Source organism: Haliotis cracherodii, unplaced genomic scaffold (assembly GCF_022045235.1).
Source record: "Haliotis cracherodii isolate W230 unplaced genomic scaffold, xgHalCrac1.p SCAF_7, whole genome shotgun sequence".
NCBI classification, from domain to species: domain Eukaryota; kingdom Metazoa; phylum Mollusca; class Gastropoda; order Lepetellida; family Haliotidae; genus Haliotis; species Haliotis cracherodii.
The window spans coordinates 639,634-654,251 of NW_027266330.1; the positions used below are offsets into that span (position 1 = coordinate 639,634).

Genomic DNA, 14,618 nt, shown 5'->3' on the forward strand with positions numbered 1-14,618 from the left:
AGTGAGAGTGAGTGAGAGTGAGTGAGAGTAAGTGACAGGTATTTAAAATCATTGTCAACATAACATTACAGCTGCAAGTTGGTCCTGTAGAGTGAGTAAATGTCACCACAAAGCACCAGTGGTAGAGGAGTGCATGTAGACGAGACTCAGGTTTATTGAGTTACAACTATACGACACATGTACAACATTGTTAACTGCTTCTTGTCTACAGCATCAAAGAGATGAGTAGAACATTTTAGTCTACCAATGACCTATATACTGATGGAAATAAGAAAGGCAACATGAAGCAAACTACCCTCTGGACATGTTCCCTTATCTCCTCCCATCAGTATATAGAGTATACAGTGAGTGAGTGAGATGGGTTTCACGCCGCTTTTAACAATATTCCAGTTATATCACGGTGTGTCAACTTAATGTGGGAGGAAAGCCTGAAGTAATACAGGCCTTGGACGTTTACCACTTTGGTGAAACCAACCAGCACGAGTATGGTGCTGACAAACCTAGAAACGTAATTGGGGCAAACCAGGATTCGAACCCTCAATCATAGGTTTCTGGCGCAAGCCCCTTCCCAGCGCGTGACACCTTCGTTACACTCTCGGTAACATCTCTGCCACCAGTGTGGGCGCGGCCATTACAAGCATCTTGAAATTTGCCCTGTAACCCCATATGTAGTAAGGTTTATACTTTTGTTTATGTCTTTGGGAATGCCATCATGTTTCATTTTGAAAAGGTTTACGACTGACCATGTTTTCCAGATGAATTAACTTTGTTTTTTTAATAATCAGATTGGTTCGAGATTGCAGACTAACGGAAAATCAACCAACTTCTCCCTTACATTCTTACTATATCAATAACACGATAGTTTCAATGAAACAGAAATTCAAATTGACAAGCAAAGAACAGTAATTTATCAGTGGTAAGTGTATTCGGCATCACAACAGTCTTCACTTGTTTGTAAACATAACGGTCATTCGGCTGCGAGGTCAACTCCAAGCATGGTTGTGGCCACCTATTCACAGTCGGGAGTTTTGACTGGTGGCAGCGATAGTATAGAGAGCTCCGCGAACGGGCTCTCGCTGTGAGAAGCTTGGTTTCTGGCGGGCCCAAGGGACATAACTCTGCACAGTGAATTGCGGCGCCTAAGACAACTGGGCCACCCGTGCCCCCTAGAGTATACAGAGTGTGTTGAACTCAGGATACAGTGGTGGGAGCTGTGGGAAACTCAGTATACAGTGGTGGGAGCTGTGGGAAACTCAGGATACAGTGGTGGGAGCTGTGGAGAACTCAGGATACAGGGGTGGGAGCTGTGGGGAACTCAGGATACAGGGGTGGGAGCTGTGGGGAACTCAGGATACAGGGGTGGGAGCTGTGGGAAACTCAGGATACAGTGGTGGGAGCTGTGGGGAACTCAGGATACAGTGGTGGGAGCTGTGGGGAACTCAGGATACAGGGGTGGGAGCTGTGGGGAACTCAGGATACAGGGGTGGGAGCTGTGGGGACTCCGACATTACCTCCTGGGACTTCTTCATGAGGATCTTCCTCTTCCACTCTGGGACGTCCTTCCACTTGGCCTGCTCCTCCCTCTCCCGCAGGATCTTCCTCTGCAACACAAACAAACAAACAAACTCAACCTCCCTCTCCCGCAGGATCTTCCTCTGCAACACAAACAAACAAACAAACTCAACCTCCCTCCTTCGGAAATTCATTGCACCCTGAAATGTTTGATCTGAACTCTTACTGAATCCTGCAAGAAACATACAGATGGAATAAATCTAAGTCCCCGTAGCTGTTTGGGTCATGTGGCTTCTATTTTACAACCTTATAGTGGTAAATGAGCTGACGACCATGAGTCTTGTAGCACATTCCTGCCTGTTATTCACCGACTTTCACTGTCAGAGCGTTTCCTGAACTAAGACTAACATTTCAAAATAAAGTCGAGGAGTTTGCTGCAGGAGCAATGTGCACATCCTTTGTGTGTCAGAACATTTATGATAGCAGAGGCTTTTTCAAGAGGCTCTTCACTATTTCCATTGTGTGTAATTGTGGCAGGTCAAACTATCTGTCTGTTCCATGTTCAGCCCCCAACATGTGTTACGTAACATCAATCAGATCAGCCCCAAACATGTGTTACATAACATCAAACAGATCAGCCCCCAACATGTGTTACAAAACATCAATCAGATCAGCCCCCAACATGTGTTACGTAACATCAAACAGATCAGCCCCCAACATGTGTTACATAACATCAAACAGATCAGCCCCCAACCTGTGTTACGTAACATCAAACAGATCAGCCCCCAACATGTGTTACGTAACATCAATCAGATCAGCCCCAAACATGTGTTACATAACATCAAACAGATCAGCCCCCAACATGTGTTACAAAACATCAATCAGATCAGCCCCCAACATGTGTTACGTAACATCAAACAGATCAGCCCCCAACATGTGTTACATAACATCAAACAGATCAGCCCCCAACCTGTGTTACGTAACATCAAACAGATCAGCCCCCAACATGTGTTACATAACATCAAACAGATCAGCCCCCAACATGTGTTATATAACATCAAACAGATCAGCCCCCAACATGTGTTACGTAACATCAAACAGATCAGCCCCCAACATGTGTTACATAACATCAAACAGATCAGCCCCCAACCTGTGTTACGTAACATCAAACAGATCAGCCCCCAACATGTGTTACGTAACATCAAACAGATCAGCCCCCAACATGTGTTACATAACATCAAACAGATCAGCCCCCAACCTGTGTTACGTAACATCAAACAGATCAGCCCCCAACATGTGTTACGTAACATCAAACAGATCAGCCCCCAACATGTGTTACGTAACATCAAACAGATCAGCCCCCAACATGTGTTACATGACATCAATCAGATCAGCCCCCAACATGTGTTACATGACATCAAACAGATCAGCCCCCAACATGTGTTACATGACATCAAACAGATCAGCCCTCATTCATTGACACGACTGTTCCTCACACAGCAGTCTGACCTTGACCTTTAACAGACTGGTTACCGGTAAGTATGGATGACAGAGTGGGACATTCACTCCAGGTTCTCGAGTTACACCAGTTGAGCAAGGCCCCACTCGCTATCTCCAACACACATACAACATGAGCTTCTACGTACAACATATTCCTCTATCTTCTCTCTGTTCTTCTTTTCTACCATCTCTCGCTTCCAGTTGGGCGTGTCCTGTGTGATGGGGACCACTCCTGGCACACTGCTGATGTCTGCAACACAAGGACAGAGCGTGAGTATATCATGGTCATCACAGTCGGTATATCTCGGGTAAACACGGGTGGTACATGTATATTACAAGTATACCATAGTCAACGCGGGGTATATCATGGTCATCACAGTCGGTATATCTCAGGTAAACACAGGTGGTACATGTATATTACAAGTATACCATAGTCAATGCGGGGTATATCATGAGTATATCATGGTCATCACGGTCGGTATATCTCAGGTAAACACAGGTGGTACATGTATATTACAAGTATACCATAGTCAATGCGGGGTATATCATGAGTATATCATGGTCATCACAGTCGGTATATCTCGGGTAAACACGGGTGGTACATGTATATTACAAGTATACCATAGTCAACGCAGGATATATCATGGTCATCACGGTCGGTATATCTCAGGTAAACACAGGTGGTACATGTATATTACAAGTATACCATAGTCAATGCGGGGTATATCATGAGTATATCATGGTCATCACAGTCGGTATATCTCGGGTAAACACGGGTGGTACATGTATATTACAAGTATACCATAGTCAATGCGGGGTATATCATGAGTATATCATGGTCATCACAGTCGGTAGATCTCAGGTAAACACGGGTGGTACATGTACATTACAAGTATAGCATAGTCAATGCGGGGTATATCATAAGTATATCATGGTCATCACGGTCGGTATATCTCAGGTAAACACAGGTGGTACATGTATATTACAAGTATACCATAGTCAATGCGGGGTATATCATGAGTATATCATAGGTCACCACAGGTGGTATGTCATGACTTTTCAAGGGTGGATAAAAAAACCTTATCATACCTCCATGTCAGGCTGAAGAGATCCGATTGGTCCATGTCATCTTGAAAAAATACTGTGTAACCCGCATTGGAGGGTAATAAATTTCTCAGGAGGGGAATTGTGATGGATGATGAAGCTTTCCAGATGTTGACAGACTGAACAACTGAGCTTTCAGTAAATGCTTTCTTTGGATGCCATATCACACAGAATCAAAGGGCTATAACTCTAGCTGGTTTATAAGATATAGCACTTTGCACACCACAGGAATAAATCTCTTATAACTCGCCATGAGCAGGACAGACTCACATGGAGAGCCAGAATAAATCCCTTATATCCCGTTTAAAAGCAAAAATCTGCATGCTTTTCCGGGGCAATAGAAGTAATTGACATAGCACAAGTTAATCTCAGCTCAATCGAACAGCTGTTTCCTATCAATTTTGATTATGTGTTAATTCTTTTACAATGTCACATTAAAACATGTTGGTAAGATACATTCGTATGGCGAGTGGTATAAAACCTGATGGGGGACACATAAAACCAATGTACCCCTAGTGATCCTGCTGCAACTTATCATATATATACCGGTAATACATAAAATGTTTGTTTCCCGTGTCGTATGACTAGGTTGTCCAGGCGTGGCCTGGTTTGTGTGTGTTCTCAACACCTGGATTGTTTCCTCCCGAAGTTATCCGCTGTATTCACAGTTGTACCAACAATAATGTTCAGAACAAAGTAAAGTTTCATCTTTTGTGGGACACAAGCACATTCCTATCTGGGCAAAGTATCTGGCCAACAGCACAGGGATGGACCAGTGAGTGAAGCCCTCCTACAATCATCAGCCTCCTCTCAGCGGTGGAATCTTGTACACCATCATGCTACCTGCTTCTGGAATACACCCTGATGACTACACGATGATGCATCTGTCTGATGAAGCTACCTCGGTATACAGGGATGCTGAATGTCCCTCAAACACATCATCAACATTAACAGACTGGTAAAACTTAGTGTATTGTGTTTGCGATCGGTTGCCAGGGGTATACTCGTCATGATCATTTTTGTGTATTAACTACTGGATTTGATTTTGTCCATGCATTTATTACCAGCTTAGTCTTTCAAGATATGGTCCATTTCAGCCAACAGTAATTATATTTTTAGATGTCTCAAATCTGAGGCATTACAGCCTGGTTTGGATGCGACATTGCTACAGCCTGGTTTGGCACTGTGAGATTAGTCGGCCAAGAATTCCTGGAATGAAACCTTGACTTGATCTTGGTTTCCATGATAATGAGTTAATTTTGTGCATTCATAGTTGTGCATAATCTTATTAAGATAGAATCAGCTTCATGACGTTTTCAACTGCTTAACACGAACTTGTTCACCCTACATTAGATTCCTGGTCACCACTGCCGACTGCTGGGCAGAATATCCAACATACAACACAGGCTTCTAAGTGAGGCATGTGTTAATATTGTATAACACACAGCGGGAACATCCCAGCCACATCCACCATACAAAACAGGCTTCTAAGTGAGGCATGTGTTAATACTGTATAACACACAGCGGGAACATCCCAGCGACATCAGTGTGACCTGTACTGTCTCCGGACCACACAAAGAAGTGCTTGATCATAAGATCACTGATCAACATGATGGTACAGATTTCTGTTGATTGCAGGATTTGCAAAGCATGTAACCTTTAACTTGATGTCAACACATATTTATTTAACTAATCTTTTTCTGTTTTTATTGAAGATGCTAACATGATTTGAAGCTCTTTGTGAAGTAAGACCCGTTGTATTACAATATAGATCTTGATTATCGAGCAGATCGTCTTCACTAGGCCCTGCCATTTTGTTTGAAGAAAAGCAAGTGATATGAGAGGTGGAATCTGATTGGTGACAGTAGGAGGGACATAGAAGGGACATAACTCATAATAACCACTGGTGTAGCTATGATTGAGCCCAGAAATTCCAGCCTAGGTCAACAGGTGTTGGAAAAATGACTTTTAGAGTCAGTAAACGCCTTTATCTCGGGAAGATGTGGTATGCCTGTCTGAAGAAGTGAGTCTTAAGGAAAGACAGCTCTTGAATGTGCAGCAGCAGCAGCAGGTGGAGTCATCCCACTGATGACATCCTTATCTTCTTAGTTTGCTGACAGGATTAACCTCTTGGGTCGTGTGGACGAAGTGTCTTGCCTTAGATCGGAAGGTTTGTGGTTTGAATCCAATCACCATGGCAATGACAAATGCATTTGAGATGATCAGGGAGATTGTTCCACAGTGCTGTCCATAATTACAGCAAGAACAAGAGATGCTCAGACTGCCTGATCTTTGAGATTGGTTTGGAATTAGCTTTTTTATGACCTCCCTGATATATTTATGTGCTCGTCCATGCTGTACCTTGACTACGTTGTGTCAGTGATCCTCTCTGTGCTGTCACCCTGTGTATCCTGGCTCACAGCAACTGTCCCCATCCCTGCTATGATGTGTTCAATACAAGTCAGAGACATCAGCAGATCCTCGTGCTGTGAGTGACATATGATACATCCCTCTTGGTGTATATACATAATACTCACATACCAGCACACCATAGATACATAACATTATCACTGGATCATTGACAGCTGATGGCATTGACTAGCTATTGCTGATATCTGACAAGATGCTGTCTACGGAACAACTGACAGTCAGGCTACAAGTCGAGATGAAAACTCCCATGTCTCAACCCATAATTTGGACACATTTAACGACCCTACTTTATCTTACAGGGAAGTGATAATCGTAGGTCATGTGTCGGAACTATCAAGCAACTGATCTCATCTTGGGACGAGGCATGTGGCTGGCCAGGTGAAGGAGATTCCACTGACGTTATCACTATAAGTAGTTGTCAGCAAGTACTATGTTGTTTTCAGTTCAGATTGGCCAAGACAAAGACAGAGAAGTCAGCAGCTCCTCGTCAAAGTCATGACTCTTTCTGGATCCTATCATATTCAGATTTCTAGGTCTGGAACTGACCAGACCTGCTCTAGGGACCATGGACCACAGATGCAGACTGTAAGCTTTCACCAGATACTAAAGGTGTTACAACTACTTTATACCTGAGATCACATACTACTGCTGTTACAACTACTTTGTACCTGAGACCAGTTACTATTTGTGTTACAACTACTTTAAACCTGAGACAAGATACTATTTGTGTTACAACTACTTTAAACCTGAGACCAGTTACTATTTGTGTTACAACTACTTTATACCTGAGACAAGATACTATTTGTGTTACAACTACTTTAAACCTGAGACCAGATACTATTGGTGTTACAACTACTTTATACTCGAGACCAGATACTACTGCTGTTACAACTACTTTATACTCGAGACCAGATACTATTGGTGTTACAACTACTTTAAACCTGAGACCAGATACTATTTGTGTTACAACTACTTTAAACCTGAGACCAGATACTATTGGTGTTACAACTACTTTATACCTGAGACCAGATACTATTTGTGTTACAACTACTTTAAACCTGAGACCAGATACTATTGGTGTTACAACTACTTTATACTCGAGACCAGATACTACTACTGTTACAACTACTTTATAATCGAGACCAGATACTGGTGGTGTTACAACTACTTTATACCTGAGACCAGATACTATTGGTGTTACAACTACTTTATACCTGAGACCAGATACTATTGGTGTTACAACTGCTTTATACCTGAGACCACATACTACTGCTGTTACAACTACTTTATACCTGAGACCAGATACTATTGGTGTTACAACTACTTTATACCTGAGACCAGATACCATTTGTGTTACAACTACTTTAAACCTGAGACCAGATACTATTGGTGTTACAACTACTTTATACTCGAGACCAGATACTACTACTGTTACAACTACTTTATACTCGAGACCAGATACTGGTGGTGTTACAACTACTTTATACCTGAGACCAGATACTATTGGTGTTACAACTACTTTATACCTGAGACCAGATACTATTGGTGTTACAACTACTTTATACCTGAGACCAGATACTACTGCTGTTACAACTACTTTATACTCGAGACCAGATACTACTGCTGTTACAACTACGTTATACCTGAGACCAGATACTATTGGCGTTACAACTACTTTATACCTGAGACCAGATACTGCCAGTGCTACAACTACTTTATGCCTGAGATACCACTCCGTTGCAACAAGTCAAAGAGGCAGGTGCTCGCTATTCTTGGAGGCGAAATATTTGATGAGTCACTAAAAGAGCAAAAATAGAACGCTGCAAGAGACGTTGGTAATAAAGGTGGGAATGATAGCTGCCACACAGCTGAACAGGAGCCAGGGCTGTGTGGAGGACCTGTACATGACCTGCTGTGTGGAGGACCTGTACACGACCTGCTGTATGATGCAGACAGGAGCCAGGGTTGTGTGGAGGACCTGTACATCACCTTCTATGTGGAGGAACTGTACATCACCTGCTGAGTGATGCAGACAGGAGCCAGGGTTGTGTGGAGGACCTGTACATCACCTGCTGCGTGATGCAGACAGGAGCCAGGGTTGTGTGGAGGACCTGTACATCACCTGCTGTGTGATGCAGACAGGAGCCAGGGTTGTGTGGAGGACCTGTACATCACCTGCTGTGTGATGCAGACAGGAGCCAGGGCTGTGTGGAGGACCTGTACATCACCTGCTGCGTGACGCAGACAGGAGCCAGGGCTGTGTGGAGGACCTGTACATCACCTTCTGTGAGATGCAGACAGGAGCCAGGGTTGTGTGGAGGACCTGTACATCACCTGCTGTGTGGAGGACCTGTACATCACCTGCTGCGTGATGCAGACAGGAGCCAGGGCTGTGTGGAGGACCTGTACATCACCTGCTGTGAGATGCAGACAGGAGCCAGGGTTGTGTGGAGGACCTGTACATCACCTGCTGTGTGGAGGACCTGTACATCACCTGCTGCGTGATGCAGACAGGAGCCAGGGCTGTGTGGAGGACCTGTACATCACCTGCTGTGAGACGCAGACAGGAGCCAGGGTTGTGTGGAGGACCTGTACATCACCTGCTGTGTGGAGGACCTGTACATCACCTGCTGCGTGATGCAGACAGGAGCCAGGGCTGTGTGGAGGACCTGTACATCACCTGCTGTGAGATGCAGACAGGAGCCAGGGTTGTGTGGAGGACCTGTACATCACCTGCTGTGTGGAGGACCTGTACATCACCTGCTGCGTGATGCAGACAGGAGCCAGGGCTGTGTGGAGGACCTGTACATCACCTGCTGTGAGATGCAGACAGGAGCCAGGGTTGTGTGGAGGACCTGTACATCACCTGCTGTGTGGAGGACCTGTACATCACATGCTGTGAGATGCAGACAGGAGCCAGGGTTGTGTGGAGGACCTGTACATCACCTTCTATGTGGAGGAACTGTACATCACCTGCTGAGTGATGCAGACAGGAGCCAGGGTTGTGTGGAGGACCTGTACATCACCTGCTGCGTGATGCAGACAGGAGCCAGGGTTGTGTGGAGGACCTGTACATCACCTGCTGTGTGATGCAGACAGGAGCCAGGGTTGTGTGGAGGACCTGTACATCACCTGCTGTGTGATGCAGACAGGAGCCACGGCTGTCTGGAAGACCTGTACATCACCTGCTGCGTGACGCAGACAGGAGCCAGGGCTGTGTGGAGGACCTGTACATCACCTTCTGTGAGAAGCAGACAGGAGCCAGGGTTGTGTGGAGGACCTGTACATCACCTGCTGTGTGGAGGACCTGTACATCACCTGCTGCGTGATGCAGACAGGAGCCAGGGCTGTGTGGAGGACCTGTACATCACCTGCTGTGAGATGCAGACAGGAGCCAGGGTTGTGTGGAGGACCTGTACATCACCTGCTGTGTGGAGGACCTGTACATCACCTGCTGCGTGATGCAGACAGGAGCCAGGGCTGTGTGGAGGACCTGTACATCACCTGCTGTGAGATGCAGACAGGAGCCAGGGTTGTGTGGAGGACCTGTACATCACCTGCTGTGTGGAGGACCTGTACATCACCTGCTGCGTGATGCAGACAGGAGCCAGGGCTGTGTGGAGGACCTGTACATCACCTGCTGTGAGATGCAGACAGGAGCCAGGGTTGTGTGGAGGACCTGTACATCACCTGCTGTGTGGAGGACATGTACATCACCTGCTGCGTGATGCAGACAGGAGCCAGGGTTGTTTGGGGGACCTGTACATCACCTGCTGCGTGATGCAGACAGGAGCCAGGGTTGTGTGGAGGACCTGTGGAGGACCTGTACACGACCTGCTGTGGGATGCAGACAGGAGCCAGGGTTGTGTGGGGGACCTGTACATCACCTGCTGCGTGATTCAGACAGGAGCCAGGGCTGTGTGGAGGACCTGTACATCACCTGCTGCGTGATGCAGACAGGAGCCGGGGCTGTGTGAGGGACCTGTACACGACCTGCTGCGTGATGCAGACAGGAGCCAGGGCTGTGTGGGGGACCTGTACACGACCTGCTGTGGGATGCAGACAGGAACCAGGGTTGTGTGGAGGACCTGTACATCACCTGCTGTGAGATGCAGACAGGAGTCAACAGTGAGGGGAATCCCATACTGACAGGCTTCCTCGCCAAATAAACTACAAAATACTGTAGATCTTAAAATTAATGCGAGTGTAAATTAAATGTTAAAAATGTGAGTGGTCTTTGCTTGCATTATTAAACATCACATTTATATGGACAATATCCGGGTAAAACATTTTGGATAGCAGAAATACCAACTTTCATACGCTGAGAATTACTGTTTATTGTTTGTTTGTTTGTTTGTGTGTTGTTTAATGCCGCACTCAGTAATATTCCAGCTATATGACGGCGGTCTGTATAATAATCGAGTCTGGACAATCTAGTGATTGACATCATGAGCATCAATGCAGGAAATTGGGATCGATGACCTATATCAACTAAGTCAGTGAGCCTGATCACCACCGCTAGTCACTGTTTATTGAGCAGCACTTGTAACAATTATATAAACAATGTCATTCAAACACTAATTACATCCTGTGAATTGTCACTGCTGGGGTCATGACAAGAGTTCTACTCACTTATGTCATCACTGATCACACCTGCAAGTCCAGACAGACGCCACCCATGCAACACAGTGTCTTTGTTCTTTGTGACTGCGTCAAAGGCCAACACGAGCCAGCGTGCATGTATTGTTTTAAGGAAAGTACTCTACTCAGCGCTAATAAGCGGTGCTATTTGGTGTGTGATTGGACTAATGTAAGGTTAGTTTAAGGTGTGGATTCTCCTGTAAACCTGACAGCGTGTGTGTGTCGCATTCATATTGAGATGCATTTTGTTAATTCGCCATATTACTGAGAATGACGCGGTTGTCCACATATGCCTCCATGTGCACCTTAACGCCGATCACATCAACCAAAACACCCCTGAGATACACTCCTTCTTCCAAACCCTCCTGAAGGGGCTAGGGGCCAGCGGTCGGGAAAACTTATCACTGTGATGATGAGACAACTGGAGTGTATCTGTCTTGTCTGGTATTTAGAACTGTGACCATGATTCTGGTATTTAACAATGTGACCATGATTCTGGTATTTATTACCCACAGGATCAGAAATAAGCGGGTTCATTAGAATCGCATGCCAGTAGTGCAAGCATCACTTCTCGTGCACCAGTGTATTGGTTCTGTATGGCACTGTTGCTGCATTCGAATCTTATTGTGACGGAAGGTCACATGGGCAGAGTATATCTGAAGGTTGCTATGTATGATGCATCTAGTGGACATGTGGTAGCTGGAGATGTTGGTCAGTGTGTCAGGAATATCAGGTCAATATGCTGCACCTGGGTGTATGCCTGGAACCCCCACTGACATCTACACTGGAGTTTGTGTGTGTGTGAGGGGGGAGGACTCACTTCTCTACACTGTACACTGGCAGTCTGTGGGGTCGGAAGAGGGGAGGGACTCACTGCTCGACACTGTACACTGGCAGTCTGTGGGGTCTGAAGAGGGAAGGGACTCACTTCTCTACACTGTACACTGGCAGTCTGTGGGGTCGGAAGAGGGGAGGGACTCACTGCTCGACACTGTACACTGGCAGTGTGTGGGGTCGGAAGAGGGAAGGGACTCACTTCTCTACACTGTACACTGGCAGTGTGTGGGGTCGGAAGAGGGAAGGGACTCACTTCTCTACACTGTACACTGGAAGTCTGTGGGGTCTGAAGAGGGAAGGGACTCACTTCTCTACACTGTACACTGGCAGTGTGTGGGGTCGGAAGAGGGAAGGGACTCACTTCTCTACACTGTACACTGGAAGTCTGTGGGGTCTGAAGAGGGAAGGGACTCACTTCTCTACACTGTACACTGGCAGTCTGTGGGGTCGGAAGAGGGGAGGGACTCACTTCTCTACACTGTACACTGGCAGTCTGTGGGTTCAAGAAGGGGGAGGGAACTATTCCCCAGCTATGAGAGAGTTACAAACTGGTACTCACCGATGTCGTCAGGTATCTCAAGATCCATGTTGTAAGGTAAGGGGGACCTCTCTGGAAGATAACATACACCACATTAGATGACAACAACTTCATCTCGCTTGATGAACTTCAAGAACTCAGACATGCATATGGAAACATATCTCTTCATGATCAAACATTGCCATCTTGCAAGAGACAGGGATATAACAGTATCCCATTGCAAGAGACAGGGATATAACAGTTTATAACAGCTATGTATCCCATTGCAAGAGACAGGGATATAACAGTATCCCATTGCAAGAGACAGGGATATAACAGTTTATAACAGCTATGTATCCCATTGCAAGAGACAGGGATATAACAGTATCCCATTGCAAGAGACAGGGATATAACAGTTTATAACAGCTATGTATCCCATTGCAAGAGACAGGGATATAACAGTATATAACAGTTATGTCTCCCATTGTAAGAGACAGGGATATAACAGTTTATAACAGCTATGTATCCCATTGCAAGAGACAGGGATATAACAGTATATAACAGCTATGTCTCCCATTGTAAGAGACAGGTATATAACAGTTTATAACAGTTATGTCTCTAATAGCAAGACATGTATATATAACAGTTATAACACAGTTAGCTGTCTCTCACAGGCATTTCTGCAGCCTTCACTCTGACATTCAGCCACGAGGCCACAGCCACAGAAACATTATCAGACAACGAGATGATTACAGGATATGTCACAATGCAATCAGTGGGAGACATATCGGAGAGGAACACCCTGGCTAGTCCGTGATATGCCACAATGTCATTAATGTGTTGAAGATCGGAGGGGAAGCAGAATAGGCGTATATATGATGCTGCAGTCACTCCGTACACCCCCCCCTACAAACACCCCAACCCTCTGCTGCTGCTGCTGCGGCTGCTGCTGTTTGCCGATGTGTAAGATGCCGGTGATGCCAACCCCCCCAGGCACAAGTGGGAGGAAGGGGATTTTGTGGGATGGGATGATATTGAATTGGACTTTTCAGAATAACTCCTCACATTTGTTAGTCAATATTTTTCAGGAATCCAAACATTTGCTTGCGTGAAAACAACATGGATGTTAATTGCCATGGCGACACACCTAGAATGAACAAACACACAGGTCAACTGTCAAACTTTTCCCAGCTAACACAACCATCCGACACAATCAGCCGACACAACCAGCCGACACAACCAGTCGACACAACCAGCCATCAGGAAATGTTTAGAGGAAATGTCTTCCTGGGCCACTTCCTAGTGTTGCCAGATGGCGGCTGCACACCATGAGACACATGTAATCACCTCTGTAAAGTGATAGTCAAGCTTTGGTGCTGAGACACGAACCAATTTCTGTATAAATATATCTCCATCTCCAAGTTTGCAGAGCTCCAAAGACAAGCCAGTGAGGTGTTGTGATACTCTCCCACATGCTGCATGATCCGACACAAACACATGGCAGACATGCCCCATCACCTACTTCCGGGTGAAGACACCAAGTTTCTCCATGGAACCTCCTGTTACCAACACCTCTCTCTGTGATGCAATTAAAAAACCTTTTGTTGTTAACACATACCAGAAAAGAGCCCAGATAATCTGTCTGAATCTGGAGGAATCTAGACTTGCCAGACTATTTCAGACATGCCTGAGTTTTGTCATATGTCTGTTTGAGGATCTGCATGAGACTACAACCGGCAAGTGATGGTCTCTCCACACAGCTATAGTATGTCTGCACTGCGTAGTACCCTGCCTGGAGGCGGCCTGCAGTATCGCATGTCGGGATGTCAAGGATAGTATTTCCCTACAAGAAGCTAGGTGATTGTTTCTCCATGTGCTGGTTTTTTGATCAGCGCTGCACTCTTGTTTAGTGCTTTCTGGAATGTGCTTCTGTTTGTGTCTGGCTAGAAGCAAGTTAAGTTCATGAATGAAACTGCTTTCAAAAAGAGGTTCTTTAATAACAACACACTTTCTATTTTTCTGATTCAGAATTGCAAGTTGCACTGAATACATACTTTATTGACTCAGAAGCCATCTG

The 14,618-nt window shown here is 45.5% G+C and overlaps 1 protein-coding gene across 1 annotated transcript in view; it reads right to left on the reverse strand.

Moving 5' to 3' along the window:
- The window catches only part of LOC139449121 (unconventional myosin-XVI-like), a 157,726-nt gene that overhangs the window by 1,459 nt on the left and 141,649 nt on the right, over positions 1-14,618 (reverse strand). The window contains exons 34-36 of the mRNA XM_071230605.1: positions 12,584-12,634; positions 3,159-3,262; positions 1,512-1,601 (exon numbers count right to left, since the gene is read on the reverse strand). Coding sequence (XP_071086706.1) covers positions 1,512-1,601; positions 3,159-3,262; positions 12,584-12,634 — 245 coding nt within the window. The remainder of the gene's footprint in view (positions 1-1,511; positions 1,602-3,158; positions 3,263-12,583; positions 12,635-14,618) is intronic.